Source organism: Arachis stenosperma, chromosome 3 (assembly GCF_014773155.1).
Source record: "Arachis stenosperma cultivar V10309 chromosome 3, arast.V10309.gnm1.PFL2, whole genome shotgun sequence".
In the NCBI taxonomy this organism is placed as follows: domain Eukaryota; kingdom Viridiplantae; phylum Streptophyta; class Magnoliopsida; order Fabales; family Fabaceae; genus Arachis; species Arachis stenosperma.
The window spans coordinates 155046001-155062883 of NC_080379.1; the positions used below are offsets into that span (position 1 = coordinate 155046001).

Sequence of the window (16883 nt, forward strand, 5' to 3'; positions counted from 1 at the left end):
ATTATTATTTGCTTTTCACATCTAGTGATATTAATTTTTTATTTCAATTTTTATAGAATACTAATTACATTAAATATTATCCAACAAAAATGCCTTGATCATCCCATTTTGACCACACTACACTTCCTAGTATCAGTGAAATTTCATATCTAACCAAAACAGCATAAATGGATTTGAGTTTTCAAGTAGAATTAAGATATCAATGTACAGTGAACACTCCAATGTTCCCATTTCATTAGCCATCATATATGACATTGCATTTTACAAAGAAAACTCATGAGTTCTAAATACAAGTTGAAGGGTGAATACCAATATCCTTAGATGGTTGCTTTCAACTTCCAATAATCCAAACACCATTCATTCAGCTGTCTCACACAGTTCATTTGTTGTACTTTTCTCTGCCGACGACGATGCGTGCGAATCATCGAGACAAAATCGTTGGGCTGTGATCAAAATAACCCAACAAGAAGGTTTCATCTTCTGTAACATAATTCTGCTTAACCATATTTGTGGCTGGATCACACTCATCTTCAGTTAGGATTGTTGAAGGACTAAATTCAGCTCCTGTGCAGACTTGGCCAACAAGCCACCCCTCCTGCAGCCAAAAAAAGAAGCCGTGACTCGATTCGAAACTTCAGAGAGTGCTTAAGAATCAGTTACTCGTGCGTCGAGCCCTACTGGATGATTGATTACCTTACTAATATTGGAAGAATCATATGGATCTTCTGCAGTTGCATAAAGCATTGGTTGCAGCATTCGCGCCTGTTCACATAAATTAAGTTACTACAAATATAAACTTCAGGATAGAGCCAAAGCCATATAAAGGGTGAAGATGGAGGACACCTTTGCTGTGCATGTAGATCAACCCCAACTGACGGAGGCGCAGAAACAGTTGATCGTATCATTGGACCAAAAACTGCTACAAGCTTTAATAGCAAATCCAACGACACCTTCACATGTCTGCACAGTAAGAGTATAGGAAACATCCATCAAAGCCACTTTATCATGAATGAGAAACATGCATGAGGCACCAACCAAATATTTCAACTCCCAGAATGAGAATTATTCCTTCACAATTGACAAAGAATTACCTCTCTGTCTTGCTATCAAGCAAACCTACGAGCACAGGAAGTAAGGAGGAAAATAAATCCAAAGTGAGAATCTCCATCTTCTCAACAAGGACACTGATAACATCTGCTTGAACCTGCATCCGAATGATGCTGTTCTCAGGACTAAATATTTAATGACAAATCCATAAATAACTTGCCTAAAGCATTTAATATCTGATCAAACAAAAAGCCAAGAAGGCTGACATATGCCTATTGAAAGAGATACGTACAGATTTATCAGGCAACTTTCTCAAAGCATTGATGGCACCTTTACTATCGTTGCGGTCCCAAAAATGTCGCACTACCTACCAATGCAAATTAACCAGCCAGTAAGTGACACTATATATTCTTAATGTTTCCAGTTCTTATCATTTTCTTTCTTTATCCTTGTCAAAGCAAATAAATGCAAAGACAAACTTCCACACTCGAGCATATAGGCTATACCAAAACACTGTTAATCAGAACACAACTCTATAATTTTATTAATTTCAATGATTAGCAAAACTTACCTGTATTTTTGTCAAACGTGATCGAAGATTACTTAATGTTACATCATGGGTTTGCATGAGACCTTCGATTAGTTCCCCTTCATTTGCAGAGTTTGAGATCCTTTCATCAATTTGAGGCTCAGCTTTCTGACCATTTTAGAAAACAGGATGAATTTGCAAGTTCAACTAACATACACAAAAAAGGGGCATTATGTACCCAAAAAATGAGGTTTTATGATTGAATTTTCATTCTTAAATATCAAGAAAAGAAGTATCAAAGCCATGGGATCAAAACTGAAAGAATAGAAATAACAATTTGTAACCAACTTGGGTTGGTCTAGTGATTAGCTCACTAATCCGCTTAAGCAAGTGTTGGGGTTTGAATTCGGCCTTGTGCATGCAGCAACTCATTGGGCAGTAACAAACCCTTAAATGAGCTCAGATCCTTGATGGTTTAGTCCTTGGCCTGCCGAGTGGCGATACCGTGGGAAACCAAAAAAAAATAAGAAATAACAATTTGTTCAACCTATTGATATCCTTCCTTTTCCTAAATCCCAAATCCCTTTGGACGAAGATTTCTAAATTTGACAAAGATTTCTAACAAGACATCAGCCACAAATACGTGTAATCAGGGTAGCATATTATGTCTTACCAGTCCTGAATTGAGAACAATATAGATTTTAGCTGAAGAAAAGAATACAAAGTGGAAATGCTAGTGTCCAAAGTTTTGCAAAGCTTGTCTCTTTTGTAAAAGCTAGAAATTTACCAGGATGTTGGGAGATTTATCAGTTTCAGACATTGTGCTGGGAATGTTGGGTGTGTTGTTACGATCTTCAACAATGGGAATTGTTTCTCTCCTCCCAAATATTGTGGTGGGGGTGGTGGACACGTTGCTTTGGTCTTCCTTGAGATTTTTTTCCTTCCTTTCATGTATTGTGATGAGGGATGCCTTAGTTTGATCCTCACTGATAGGAGTTCTTTCCTTTCTTTCAAACCTCTCAACCAGAGAACGAGTCCTTCCTCGGACAACAGCAACTGCAAAAGCAAAATGGAGATTATTAAGTTTTGAGAGGCTTTAATATTGAATAGATCTATATTTTTGAGCTATGACAAACCTCCATTGATATTAACCGGAGTAATCTCTTCACTGCAGGGTGAGGATTCAACACCTGCAACATAATGGGTAAAAAGGGTCAGAATGACTTTATTTCAAATATGCTACATTCTATATCAAACACATACATTTTCTTTGCTTCAAATACAATAAGATGCATACAGTATACTAGACTCCATATAACTTCAGGAATATTCATAGTGCATATATAAACCAAAGAAAGGAAATTGAGAGAACAATAAGGAAATATAATCATTTAGAACTTGCATTTGACCTTCTCAGTGGCTTAATCGAAATCACTTACGTTTGTCTGTGTCGGAAAATGTGTCCGGAGTTAAGGTCTTTTCAAACTTCTCTGTAACACTCTTAATAGGATGTTTGTCTTCACAAGCTTCTTTGACATTGTTCTGAGATTCTACTGTCACCTGGAAGTTGCAGTCTTTAGCACTGTATAGTTTACTATTGGTATCCACATTATCAAAATCAAATATGCCAGTAGATGCTCTCCGAGCATGAGCTGGCCTAAGTAACATCCCAGGTTTTGTCTTTGAAAAGGCGATTGTTTCATTTCCAGATTTTGCTGAGTCCTTGCTATGAGGAATGTCCCGAGGTACAATGTTAGGTGAAATGAAAGATCTTTTTACTGATTGTTCATTTGGTTTTGCATTAACACCTTTTGCAGGACTTTGCCTTAGCATTTCCTTTGATTCCTCTGAGAAATCTACTTTTGGAGAACGATAAGACCTAGATTTCTGTAAAGCAATAGGATCCCCTCCAGAAGCTGTATATGCATAATTGTGTGTAAGAGAGAGGTTCTTAGATACATAATTGTGACTACAAACAAACAGGTACATATATAAATTATTACTGTGTCAAGAACAAGAGTTCATGTTTGCTCGTGCATTAAATTTCCAATACCAAATTAATAAACTGATGCAATCCTATCTTACCAATATTGCTCAGAGGCACTATATAGTGAAAATTCCATTTTGAAAGCTGAATTTTTTTTTTTCAAGAAATTCAGATTTAATATAGAAGGAAGACACAAGATCAGTGGCTTACAGTCAACATATATATTCTTTATCTCTTTTGATTCAATGTCCGGAGAAACACTGCGCAACCCAGAAGTAAGTCCTACACCAACCTCGACTTTCTCTATTGGACTCGCCTGAAGACTAAGTTGCTGCTCTGTTCTTTCATTGTTCTTGGTTTCCAAGCCAGCAGTATATGGTTCAATACGCTATACACAAATAAATAACACTCAGAAGGATATCTACCAGAGTACAAAGAATAGCAAACATGTCTCAAGAAATCCTATTGCCATGTAAAATACAGCAGAAATGGAGCTGTTCTTAATGGTGGAAGTCCTACCGATATATCCGCTATCCATACTACAACTGAATTTTGGTGGAATGAGCAACTCAAAAGTTTTCCATCATGAATGCAGAGGTCACCAAGTGTTGTCCATTCCATGTCAATAGCATCATGACATATTACAGGTTCCCATGAATAGACCTACATTAATTGAGCACTAAATGATAACTTACCCCTGCTTGAGAAGCTTCATTATTATAAAGTACTTATCAAAGTGAATAATCTGTACCTTCAAACTACCCTCAAGTCCTGCAAATAAGGTCCGTCCATCAGGATGAAACGCTATTGAACGTACCCCTGAAACCTAAGAAAAAATCATTTAATATGATTAGAGAAGTAATATGAACAGAATTGAAATCATATCCTTGTATAATTATTACTAAAGTTCAATGTTTTACAAAAAGTTGTCCTGTTTCAATGCATGTGAATACAATTGTGGACTAAATAATAAATACAAATAAATGTTGATTTTACTTTACATTAGAAGGAGAATAAATAACAAAGTTGACACGCAACATAATTTGAGCAAACAATTTAGCATGCTTTGAAGGTAATAGCTTTGATATTAACAATATTTGAATTAAAGCACAAACACAATTATGCATCTATTACTGTATATTATTAACCACTAGCCATGATATACCAACATTTTCAAATTTAAGTAAATATTTAAGCCTGGAAAACATAGAATGGAAAAAGGACTTGGACACAACTTAACTAACAGCTTTTTAAACATTCACAACTAACAATAATGTCGGGGAAAATTGTTTATAATTATAAGGGTCAAGAATGGTGATCCACTGCAGCAGTTATATAACAGTTTCCATGAAGTTTGTAATGGTATAAATATAAAACTGATAGAGGTGTTGCAATAAATTCCAACTGAGAAGTGCTAGATATGCATGTTAATGGCATATATATTGGATTAAAAAGGTAGAAATATTCTGCAAAATTAGGTACCTCTTGTCTAGTAGATCCAATCAGTTCAAAGGATTCTAAATCCCAAAATTTCACTGTTCTGTCCACTGACCCTGCAATACAATTTGTGATATTGAAAAGCTTAAGAATAAACATGTTGATTGACATGAGAGTTCCCATCTTTTAGGTATAAGTCACAACTAAATGAACCAAGATTGGAGAAAATAAATATATGCATAAATGACAAGTCCAAATACATCATTCTATTGAATGGATCCGAACCGAATTTTTTAAAGAAAAAGAAAATCAGGACCACTTATACCAACCTAATTAAATTTTCATTTAGTGCATTTGAAATGGCAATATAGTAGAAGGATTTGCTTGTAAATGAATACCTAATAGAAATAGCAAGACAAAATGAAATAAGGAATCTTTTCATGGACATTGCATGGATAAGCATCATCTACCATGTGCAACTGCTCCAAAGTCACTAACCCACCTGTGGCCATAAGAAACTCAAGAGGATGGAATTCTAGGGAGCAAATGCGTCCTTCATGGAACTTGAAGTCATTCAAGAGTTTTCCAGCTGTTAGATCCCAGACCTGTAACATTGATATAATTTTTTATAGAACAAATCCAAGAGTTCAAAAATATTGCTAGCAAAAGCACACCATATTCCATAATATTACCTTCACAACATTATCAAATCCACCGGAAACTACCCAACGGCCGTCTGGAGTGAATTTGATTGTACTAATACCCTGGCTATGACCCTTGTATGTATGAATGCATCCTTTCTTCCGTATATCCCAAAGCTTTAGATTAGCATCCGAGGAGCCAGATGCAAAAAACTCACCAAATGGATGAAACTCGACGGCAGTGCAATTGGAACTGTGTCCAGCAACAGAGCGAACCACTATACTTCAAGAACAAGAAATGATACATTAGAAGCATATTGAGGAATGTTAGTATATGGTGGTAACCATATTATTAAATATAATAGTTAACTCACTCTTTGCTTCTTCCAGATCCCAAAGCTTTATTACACCTGATGATGCTCCACCAAGAACCAACACTTCTGCTGAGTCGAAAGCAACGGATTCTACTGAACTTGTATGACCACAGAGACTCTGCATACATTTATAGCAGAAAGTATTGTTAAGAGCATGGCTTTGCCACCACAAACAATAACATAAGTTGCAACACAATGCACATGACCCTTCTATGACTGACTAATGATCCACTAGTAGCCATAATCCAAGATACTATAGAAACAACAGCAGCAAGCCAGCAACCAAACTAACCATCAAAGAAGTTGGTTTCCCAATTGTCCATAGATTGACATTTTGATCATCCCCTCCTGTTGCGAAAAGGCGGCATGCCTTCTTTCCTATCCTTAAACAATTCACATTGCCTGAATGAGCCACAAATTCCTCTGCAGTTCATTGGCTAAGGAAAGCACATTATCAAAACCATCAAATATCTATGCTTTACAGAAGTGATAGCAGACTAATCCAGATCCAGAAACACAAAATCAAGTCCCTAGCATGTTATATTTAAAAAGTTATGCTAAGGCATCAAAGTATATGCATATCTTCTAGCAGAATGCATCAACTTATTTAAATCAAAAAGAAAAAAAAAATCCAGTAAAATAGATATCATAGATTGCAACTTGAAAGTTTCCATAAGAAAGGGAGGAAATGCCTAAAATATGTCATCTTTTTCACCATAACTTCCAACTTGCTCTTTAGCTATCAACATTTGCATCACTCATTCACTCCCCCTTCCCCACTAAAAAATCCCCAAGAAACGATACAAAGCTCAAATCTTTACACCCACTTTGCATTCCCTAATAAGCATTTTCTGAGGCCAAAAAAAGAAGAATGATAAAAACCGAAAGAAAAAGAAAAGGATACGTAGTTTGTATGGTGGTTTAGCCATTGGTTTCTTGAAGAGCTACTGAAAACCAGCTTGTGAAGAAGAAATGAAGCAATTGGCGAGTTGGGTATACTTCAAATGTGGCCGATGCTGCTTCAGAAGCATAGCAGAATGGAAAAGGCCACAGCTTTTCTGGCTGAGTAGGATGAAAATGGAAATCCAAAAGGACAAGATTGCAATTGGATTTTGGTGTTTTGCTCTGAACAACAACAACAACAAGAAGAAGATGATGTGAAGGAAGAAGATTTCAGATTCAGTAGTCAGAAAAGAAAACTTTTTTTTTTATAATTATTATTTATTTGTGTCAACTTTTTTCGTATTTTGTTGTCCGTGGAGAACGACCTCAAGAGAGAGATAGTCATAGACCACTGTTTTTCACTGCTCGGACCAAATTGCCCTTCTATTCTTGCTGTTGCCATTACCATTTTACCTAAACACCCCCCAATTAGTAATAATTAATAATATAATATATAGATTGTGGATATTGCAATTTTGTTTTTAGCTATATAATATATTGGAAATGTGTAATGCACGATTTCATTATATGATAACATTTATTATTTCTTTTTTAAAGTCGTTGCTTTCTTATATTATTGTGTCTCTCACTTTGGATATATCATCAATAAATAATAATAGTAACTTTTATTCATATAGTGAAAAAAGTGAGTTCTTTTAAGTTTTGTATATCTTTTAAAGTATTTTATTTTATATCTAGTTATTTACTTTAAATAAATATTTTTATAATGATAAAAAAACTCAAATGCAGTGTTATAAATTGAAAATCGTTAGATAATAATTTAATTACAAATATAAAATTATTTAATAATTTTTAACTAATAATTTAATATAAAGATAATTATACGTAAATTTTTATCCAAGAATAAATTAAATTATTATTGTATGTTGGTAATAAATCCAATGTATTAATTATATATACGTCGTTAATGTTTTATGACCTTTTAGAGAGTGACTTAAAACTTCCGTTTCTTTATCATAATTATATTAGTTTTATTTTTTAAGTTGATATTAGGTTGATTTATTGATTGGATTAAATAAAATGAATAAAAGGTTTAGGGAACTAAAGATTCTTATACTAGTTACTGTATAGGGCTACCTAATTTTGGGAGTGTGATTCACCAAACATTCATGGAGAATGGAGATGCAAAATTTGATGTGAATAAAAGGTATGAAAATGACTTGTATCGAACTAGGGGGGGAATTCCTTATAGAATAATCCCCATTTCTTCAGCTTTAATTTTCCATTATATATTTAATTAAATTTAGGAGAAAAGTTTGATAGTGACACCCACACTACAAACTTTATTGTCATTGAATCATATTCATATGGATGGGCACCTATCAACTGCATCAAACTATTCAAATTATGTTAGTTTATTTGAAAAAGAACACACATTGAATTAAAAAAGGGTGTTGGATATATATTTAACAATATCGACCATAACTTAAATAAGAGTAATACCTCAATGTTTAGACTTTAGATATTTTACTGCATATTGTATACGCCTCCAATATTGGTGCTAAAATAAATACCTATCAATGCTTATAAACTCTCATCGTTTTTCTTGAAATAGTTGAGAAGCCTTTTACCAAAAGTACTATATGAAGTTTCTACTCAATGAATCCCAGTTAATTAATTATAGGCTGTTATGGTGGTAGGACAATTACTAAAAATATAATAAAAAAATATTTTTAAAAATTAAAAAAGAAAATACTTTTAAAAAATTAAAAAAGAAAATACTTTTAGATGTTTGATTAAAAATTTTAACATTCAATTTAAAAAAAAACACAATGTATACAACAATCTAATGAGGTAAAAAAAAATCTATCGCATATTAAAAATATTATATAAATACAAAATACTGATGATGATCGTATATTTATATATTTTTATATATATTAATGATAGTAAGAGTAGTAACATGTTGCACGCAAAGAGAGCAATGCACGCAGAGCATAATGAGAATTGTAACAAGAATGATCAACAAGGACAACTAATAGAATTTGTACTTATTAATCTGACATGACATTGACAAGAGAGACGTGTGTAAATTGTGAGCCTTCCTTTCTGAATCTCTCTCTGAATTTTCTTTCTGTGATTTCCTTTTTATTTTTCATTCTTTCTTCTGTTCTGTGGCGTTATCCAGATTGAGTCACACTACCATTATAAATTGACGTGTGTGAATTGTGAGCCTTTTTTTCTGAATCTCTCTCTGAATTCTCTTCCTGTAATTCTTTTTGTTTCTCATTCTTTCTTCTATTCTGTGACTTTGTACAGGTTGAGTCAGGCTTTTATTATAAATTTCTAATTCTGTCAACCCTAATATTATACTTTCATTTATTCTATTTATTATTTTCCTATACTTACATATACATACTAGTAATTTTGCTTAATTTGAGTAAACAATTATTTAGGATTGCACCTAAAAAAGCTATTATAAAAGGCCAAATTATCGAAAATTTGAGAATTTTATCTTTTTAAAAAGTGATTGGTAGTAACAATTTTTTTAATATATATTGTCACTTGTTTTTTAATTATTAGAGATGAAAATATTTAGACTGAAATTTTATTTATATTAAATTAAACATTCAATATGTTTAATAATTTAATTATTAGTATAAGACAATTATTTATTTTATTTTATAAATATAAAATAAAATTATATAATATATAATAACTTCTATATATATATACACTTACTATTACTCATTAATTTTTATTCCAAAAGGGTGGAGAAGAGAGAAAAAAGATGAAAAAAGCCCATGGTTATCTTCTTTAGATTCATGTTGTTTTACCTAATTTTTTTAGTAATAAACTATTAAAATAATTAAATATTTTACAGCAGAATTATAACAACATAATTAATTGTTTTCCGTGAAGTCACCAAAAAAAAAATTGTTTTCCGTGAATACTAATATATATCACTTTAATTATATTAATTGTTTTTTTTTATATAAATATAATATGATTCTTTACCGCAATTCTCTCGCTCTTAATTATAGGAGAGAAGTAGCGCACGAAAAAGTCAAAAAAAAAAAGGGGGTTAATGAGAAATTGAGGATAAATATGCATTAGTTTATATATATAAATGATTTTTTAATCAAATTAGTCCTTGAAAGATAAACTGTTAGTCAAATTAGTCCATCCGTCAATTGAATGATGACGTGTCACGTTAAGTGCCATGTGGCATGATTACGTGACCCGCCACGTGGCAGGTCAGTGACACGTGCCACGCCACGTGATAGGTCAGTGACACGTGGCAGTCACTTGACATATAAAAAACTTTTCGATTAGTCAAAATAGTCCTTGAAAGTCTAGACGTAAGTTATTTTCATCCCTCAAATTTTAAAAATTAGTCAAACTAATCCTTATATAATTTTTTATAATATTAAATTTATAATATTTTTTATACTATTAATTTTAATATTATTTTTTAAACCTTAATAAACAAAATTCTCTTTACATAAAATAATAAAAATAATTAAATTTTTATAAAGTTATTTTATCATTTGTATTTTAAAATTTTACACTTTCAAATTGTAACTTTTATTTGAATTTTTTTATTTAAATGAGTTTATCAAATTATTGTTGATTATATATTTAAAAATTTAATATTTTAAATTTTACTAAATAATATAGTAATTATTTTAAATTTTAAATCTTTTAAATTTTTTAAAATTATAATTTTTATTATTATTTAATTTATATATTAAAACTCAATAATTGAAAAACTGGTTTATGGAATCACTTTTTGAATTTTAATATTCTAATATAATTTTTTAAATATTTCATTTAAAACAAAAGAAATTTTATTTTAATACGAAGCATATCTATTTATATAATGTACTAGTGTGGAGTAGCCTGTGTTATGCATAGCTATAATGTTTCTTATTTCATTTTATCTCATTGATTTGTGAAATTAAAAGAAAAATTATATAATCTATCTCAAACATATGAAATACACAAAAATTTATTATGATCTTTGCACGTATTACGCTTAAGAAACAATTCGTTTATAATAATAATAATAATAATAATAATAATAATTAACCAACAAATTTTTAATATTTTCTAAAGTTTAGTATTAAAGCAAAATTTGTGGATCTTCTTGAATTTTGACTCTAAGTATCACTACCATACATCCTATATATAAGTAATACCGTAATGGTAAAAAAAAAATGTAGTAAAAAAAATAATGGTATAACTTTGTTTAGATTAACATACATAAATTTTGATTTTGAGCATATAACTTTGTTTAGGTTAATAAATACATACATTTCAATTTTATATATATATATATATTCCAGCAAAATGTAGTAATGTAAGAAAATGGTTTTAGAATAAAAAAGAATAAGAGAGATTTTGAGAAGAATTAAAGGAGAGGGATAATTTTATGAAGAAAAAATAAAAAAAATTATATAAGGACTAGTTTGACTAATTTTTAAAATTTGAGGGATAAAATGACTTACGTCTAGACTTTCAAAGATTATTTTGACTAATAAAAATTTTTTTTATATGTTAAGTGACTGCCACATGTCACTGACCTATCACGTGGCGTGGCATGTGCACTGACCTGCCACGTGGCGGGTCACGTCATCATGCCACGTGGCACTTAACGTGACACATTATTATCCAATTGACGGAAGGACTAATTTGACTAACAGTTTATTTTTCAGGGACTAATTTGATTAAAAAAATCGTTCAGAAACGAAAATGAAGATCGCGTGATTTTTAAGGGACGAATTTGAACATTAACCCATACAAATACAGTTGGATAAACTATTTGATTAAAAATTTGATCGTAAACTATTAAAATAATATTCATAATATTTTAAATCGAACAAAATGTTCAAAAAAAGTCTCTACTATTTTTATCAAATATTTACTATTGTTGAAAGTTTTTTTTGTCGCTTCTTTCTTTTTTATTTTTTTGTTTTAGGGTTTTTTTAATATTTTGGTATAGTTTTCCCAAAATTAAATTGTGAATGAGTATTATTGGTGATTTCACTGAATTGGTGATGTGATGATGGAGTTCATTTCTGATTTCTAGGCAGTAGGCAAAGGGAATGTTTAGCCATGCTTCATTTACTCAAACATGGGTCTACCCTCATCATTGCATTCATTCTTCACTCATGCATGCCTACCCTTTAGTTTTTTATATTGGGTTATATGCAACTTTATTGGGCTCAAGGATATATTATATACCAGTGTGGTCTGTGGAGGATGCTAATTTAGGATAAATCTAGGAGTTTATATTAAGTTAGATTAGTTTAGTAATTAGTTTATTAATTTATTTAAATAAATATTAAGAGTTAAATCTCATCTTATATAGGTAACAATTTTTTAGCTAAAGACAAATGTTTAAATAAAATTTTAATTTATAATAAATTAATTTTTAATTTGTAAATCTAATTATGACCGTTTGATTTTTATATTAGGCAAATTCTGATCTAAATTTATATTTTTAAAATTTTTTAAAAAAATACAGTAAAATCTAACCTTCTATTTTTTAAATTATTTATACTATTTTTAATTTTATATTCTTCTTTATCTCTCAACAAAGCAACAAATCAAACTGTTAGATTTACTTAATAACAATTTTAAAAAATAGAAATGTTTGATAACTAAAGAAAATTAGAAAAGAACAGTCATAACTTGCCTTATTTCATATTCATTAATTATTGCGATAATTAATAAATGTTAAATAAAGCAGATTCTGACTTTTTTTTTATCTCTCTAACATTACAGTTTAAAAAATTAATTTCATATTAAAAAAAAACACCAATCTTTTTAGTAACAATATATAATGCACAATTTTCATTGATATAAAAAAAAAATAGCCCCTGCATTGCACACTATTCCTATGGACTAAATTCTTTATTTTTCTCTATATTTCAGTAAGTTGTCCATAATTTTCATTGTGAAAACTGCACCAAAATTTTGCTTAAAAATGCTCAACGAAAGTCATTAGGACTTAATTAGGAGCGGTAACCATGCATGATGCATAATTTGTGGTCGCTTTCGGTCATCGTTGTCCTTCTTTGTAAGCCACTAAGCCATTTTAAACAGCCGTAATTGAAACGTTTACAACATAGTTTACGACACCACCATGTGCTTATTTTGTTTAATGAACATCCATCGCAAGCTACCAAGTACCAACCAATTTTTCCTGTGAATTAATGATTACTAGCAAATGTTATTAAAGGCTTATAAAAATATTATTATTGTTCAAATAATAATATTCAAATATGCATCATGTATTAATGAGAACAAAAAACGTATTTGACTTAACTGATTATTTTTTCTATTCTAACGGACTTTTATAAACACAGGTATCTAATTAAAATGACATTGTAACATTATTTTATACACTTTTCAAGCATAATAATTAAATTCATTTTACTAACAAAATCAGTCTAATATAAAACTATTTTAATTATCCTTGCAACCCGTTAAACTTTAATTTCTTAAAATTATAAATTAGCAATATATATCTAATTGCTATGCAACTTCTTTCAATAATGAAGTCATAACCACGTTCCTCATGATCCTTTTAGACTCTTATCATTTTCATTGGTCCATTAATTACTAAACGTGGATGCTTTTATGAACCAGCAACAAACTTGAATACTCTCCTTTTCAATCCATAATAACTTGAACTTATTGTTCATATGATATTGTTCGTTAAACAAAACAAAGCAAATTACGATCTTATTACTTTACATTAATGTTTAGGAAACTGCCTTCCTTCTCCATAACAAATTAACAATAAATAACATGTACTTCTTCACATTCACATTTTAAGCGTGTGTTTAGTTATGCTTTCATGTAATATTTTACTAACAAGTTAAGAAATGTGATCTTAATTTTTTTTTTCTCTCAATTGTATGGTAAAATATGGTTTTTTTAAGTGAGATAAAAAAAATATAAAAAAATATTAAACAATAAAAAAGCACACTTTATCAAATAATTAAAAAAAAAATTGAAAATATTCACTCCTGTTGTGATAAGGTTATAACGTGAATGTTCATTCATTGTGGGCGGTTCACATTCTCTAAAGCGAATGGCATTAAAGAGGTTTTGAAAAAACAAACATATAACCTCTATAAATAGTGAAATGTAGTTTCACCTTCGTACAAGCAATAAAAACAATAGTCTCTCTCTTATACTATTATCTCTCTTTCATACTAATCTCTTTCTTATATACTTTAATATTATTAAATATATTAATTATATCTACTATATTGATGTTGTAATTCTAGTGAATATTCCTACTTGAGTTATCTAATTATATTTTCATATTTTATATTTGTTACTTCTTCCTTATTTATTTAGTTATTCTACAATACGTTATGAGCACAAGACTCTAATCAAATTTTTAGGAAGACTCAGGTAACAAATTTTTATTATGTCGAAACTCTCTCATCTTGAATTCAATGCTCTTGATATATTTGGAAACAATTATTTATCATGGATATTAGATGCTAAAATTCATCTTGATTCAATGGATCTTGAAGATATCATTAAGGCTGAAAATAATGCATTCCAAAAGAATAAAGCCAAGGCCATGATTTTCCTTCGTCGTCATCTTGACAAAGGATTGAAAAATGAATACCTTCACATTAAAAGATCCTGCAGATCTGTGGAAAGACCTTAAAAAAAGGTATAATTATAAAAAAAACGGTGACACTTCCTCAAGCCCGATATGAGTGGACGCACTTGCGTCTGCAAGATTTTAAATCCATAAATGAATATAATTCTGCAATATTTCGAATCACCTCACGAATGAAATTATGTGGGAAAAAGATAACTGATCATGATATGTTAGAGAAAACTTTCTCGACCTTCCATGCCTCGAATGTGCTCCTGCAGCAGCAATATCGAGAAAAAGGATTTAAAAAATATTATGAGTTAATTTCTTGCCTTCTTGTTGCTGAGCGCAACAATGAGTTGCTCTTCAAAAATCATGAAGTGCACCCAGCTGGCGCCGCCCCATTTCCTGAAGTAAATGCGACAAATTACTCCAGAAGAGGTAAATGGCAAGGTTTTAATAACAAGAAAAATTATGGAAAGAAAAAGAATTATATTCAAAAGAGAGGATCTCACTAAAAGTGGGTTAAAGAAAGAAGTATTGGGCAAAATAAATTAACAGAGAATAAGTGTTTCCGTTGTGGTGGAAAGGGCCATTATTCATGTACATGTCGTATCCCAAGGCACCTAGTCGATCTTTACCAAGCATCTTTGAAAAAGGATGATAAAGGAAAAGAAACAAATTTTGTTTCGATGCTGAAAATTTCATCACTCATTATGATGTATCTGATTTCTTTGAGGATCCTGAAGGAAATATTGGTCATTTGATCAATGATGGAATAGTTTAAAATATGGGATTGTTATGTATCCATGTAAATAAATAATGTAAAGAACTTATTGTTAAGTTTTATTTTCTATGTATTTAAGTTTCAAATGTGATGTATATAAATAATAAAATATTAATGTTTATGAATTTTGAAATTATTAAATGTGTTAAGTTTTAAAATAAAATTTTAGTATATGACATTATATGCAGTGTTTTTTAGAAAAATAATTTCAATCAAGAATTCGATTTGACTGTGCATGTATTGCTACTCATTTTATTATTATTTATCTTTAAAAAAATGACAAGGATATGTAATGAAGATGTATGCCTTACGGATAGTGCAAGTTCGCACATTATTCTCCAAAGTGATATATATTTTACCCATTTGGTGCCAAAAGAAGAATGTGTTAATACTATTATTGGCTCAGGCAATGTGATTGAAGGCTCCGGAAGAGCTATAATTTTGTTTTTCGGAGGAACAAAAATCATAATAAAAAATGCACTATTATCTACCAAGTCTTTGAGGAACTTGTTGAGTTTCAAAGATATTCGCCGAAATATGTATCATATTGAGACTATGAATGAGGGAAGTCATGAGTACTTATGTATCACAACTCATGATTCAAATAAAAAGGTTATATAAGAAAAGTTGCCCTCACTTTCATTTGGGTTATATTATACCAAGATTAGTGCAATTGAATCACATGCCACTGTAAACTAGAAGTTTACTAACCCAAATGAATTCATAACTTGGCACAACCGATTGGGTCATCTGAGAACAACCATGATGCGAAAAATTATTGAAAACTCTCATGAACATTTACTAAAGAACCAGAAGATTCTTAAAACTAGTAAATTTTGTTGTGCTGCATGTTCTCAGGAAAAGTTAATTTTAAGGTCATCACCAGTAAAGATTTGATTTGATTCAAGGTGATATATGTGAACTTATTCATCCACTATGTGGATCTTTTAGATATTTTATGGTCCTAATAGACGCATCTTTGAAATGGTCACATGTGTGCTTATTATCTTATCGCAACCTGGCGTTTGCGAGATTATTGGCTCAAATTATTCGATTAAAAACACAATTTCCAGAAAATCCAATCAAAGCAATTTGTCTTGATAATGCTAGTGAATTTACTTCCCAAGCTTTTGATGCTTATTGTATGGCTAATAGAATAAGTGTTGAACATCCAGTAGCTCATGTTCACACATAAAATGGGTTAGCAGAATTACTTATTAAGCGCCTCTAATTAATTGCTAGACTCTTACTTATAAGAATAAATCTTCTAATCTCGACTTGGGGGCATGCTATTTTACATCCGCATCACTTATTCGTTTTAGGCCAACGAGTTACCATCAGTTCTCTCCTATGCAATTAGCTTTTGGCCAGTAGCCAAATGTTTCCCATTTAAGAATATTTGGGTGTGTGATATATGTTTTCATTGCACCACCTAATTGCACCAAAATGGGACCCCAAAGAAAAATAGGGATATATGTTGGATATGATTCTCCCTCTATAATGAGGTATCTTGAGATACAAATCGGAGATGTATTTAAAGCCGGG

At 30.7% G+C, this 16883-nt stretch overlaps 1 protein-coding gene across 2 annotated transcripts; it reads right to left on the reverse strand.

Moving 5' to 3' along the window:
• Positions 1 to 168: 168 nt before the first annotated feature.
• Positions 169 to 7191, reverse strand: LOC130967598 (katanin p80 WD40 repeat-containing subunit B1 homolog KTN80.1-like). 2 transcript variants are annotated; one of them, XM_057892528.1, is made up of 18 exons: positions 6920 to 7191; positions 6308 to 6438; positions 6016 to 6133; positions 5693 to 5919; positions 5503 to 5605; positions 5046 to 5116; positions 4315 to 4389; positions 4083 to 4226; positions 3774 to 3951; positions 3016 to 3492; positions 2713 to 2766; positions 2364 to 2632; positions 1619 to 1744; positions 1340 to 1414; positions 1092 to 1204; positions 844 to 960; positions 694 to 762; positions 169 to 595 (listed from the first exon to the last, which is right to left on the reverse strand). In XM_057892528.1, the coding sequence occupies exons 1-18, from the start codon at positions 6942 to 6944 to the stop codon at positions 535 to 537; spliced, it is 2433 nt and encodes an 810-aa protein (XP_057748511.1). In that variant the 5' UTR covers positions 6945 to 7191; the 3' UTR covers positions 169 to 534. The 2 variants fall into 2 exon arrangements, with proteins under 2 accessions (XP_057748511.1, XP_057748512.1); XM_057892529.1 differs by having other exon boundaries at positions 5693 to 5924; positions 6920 to 7028.
• Positions 7192 to 16883: the final 9692 nt, after the last annotated feature.

What these genes read in the sequence shown, in the direction of transcription:
- LOC130967598 (XM_057892528.1), bottom strand. Translation starts at nt 6,944, where the DNA reads ATGGCTAAACCACCATACAAACTAC. An exon ending in CTTGATAGCAAGACAGAGAG is followed by an intron (nt 961 to 1,091) that starts GTAATTCTTTGT and finishes CTTACTGTGCAG; the next exon opens with ACATGTGAAGGTGTCGTTGG. An exon ending in ATTCTTCCAATATTAGTAAG is followed by an intron (nt 596 to 693) that starts GTAATCAATCAT and finishes TTTTGGCTGCAG; the next exon opens with GAGGGGTGGCTTGTTGGCCA.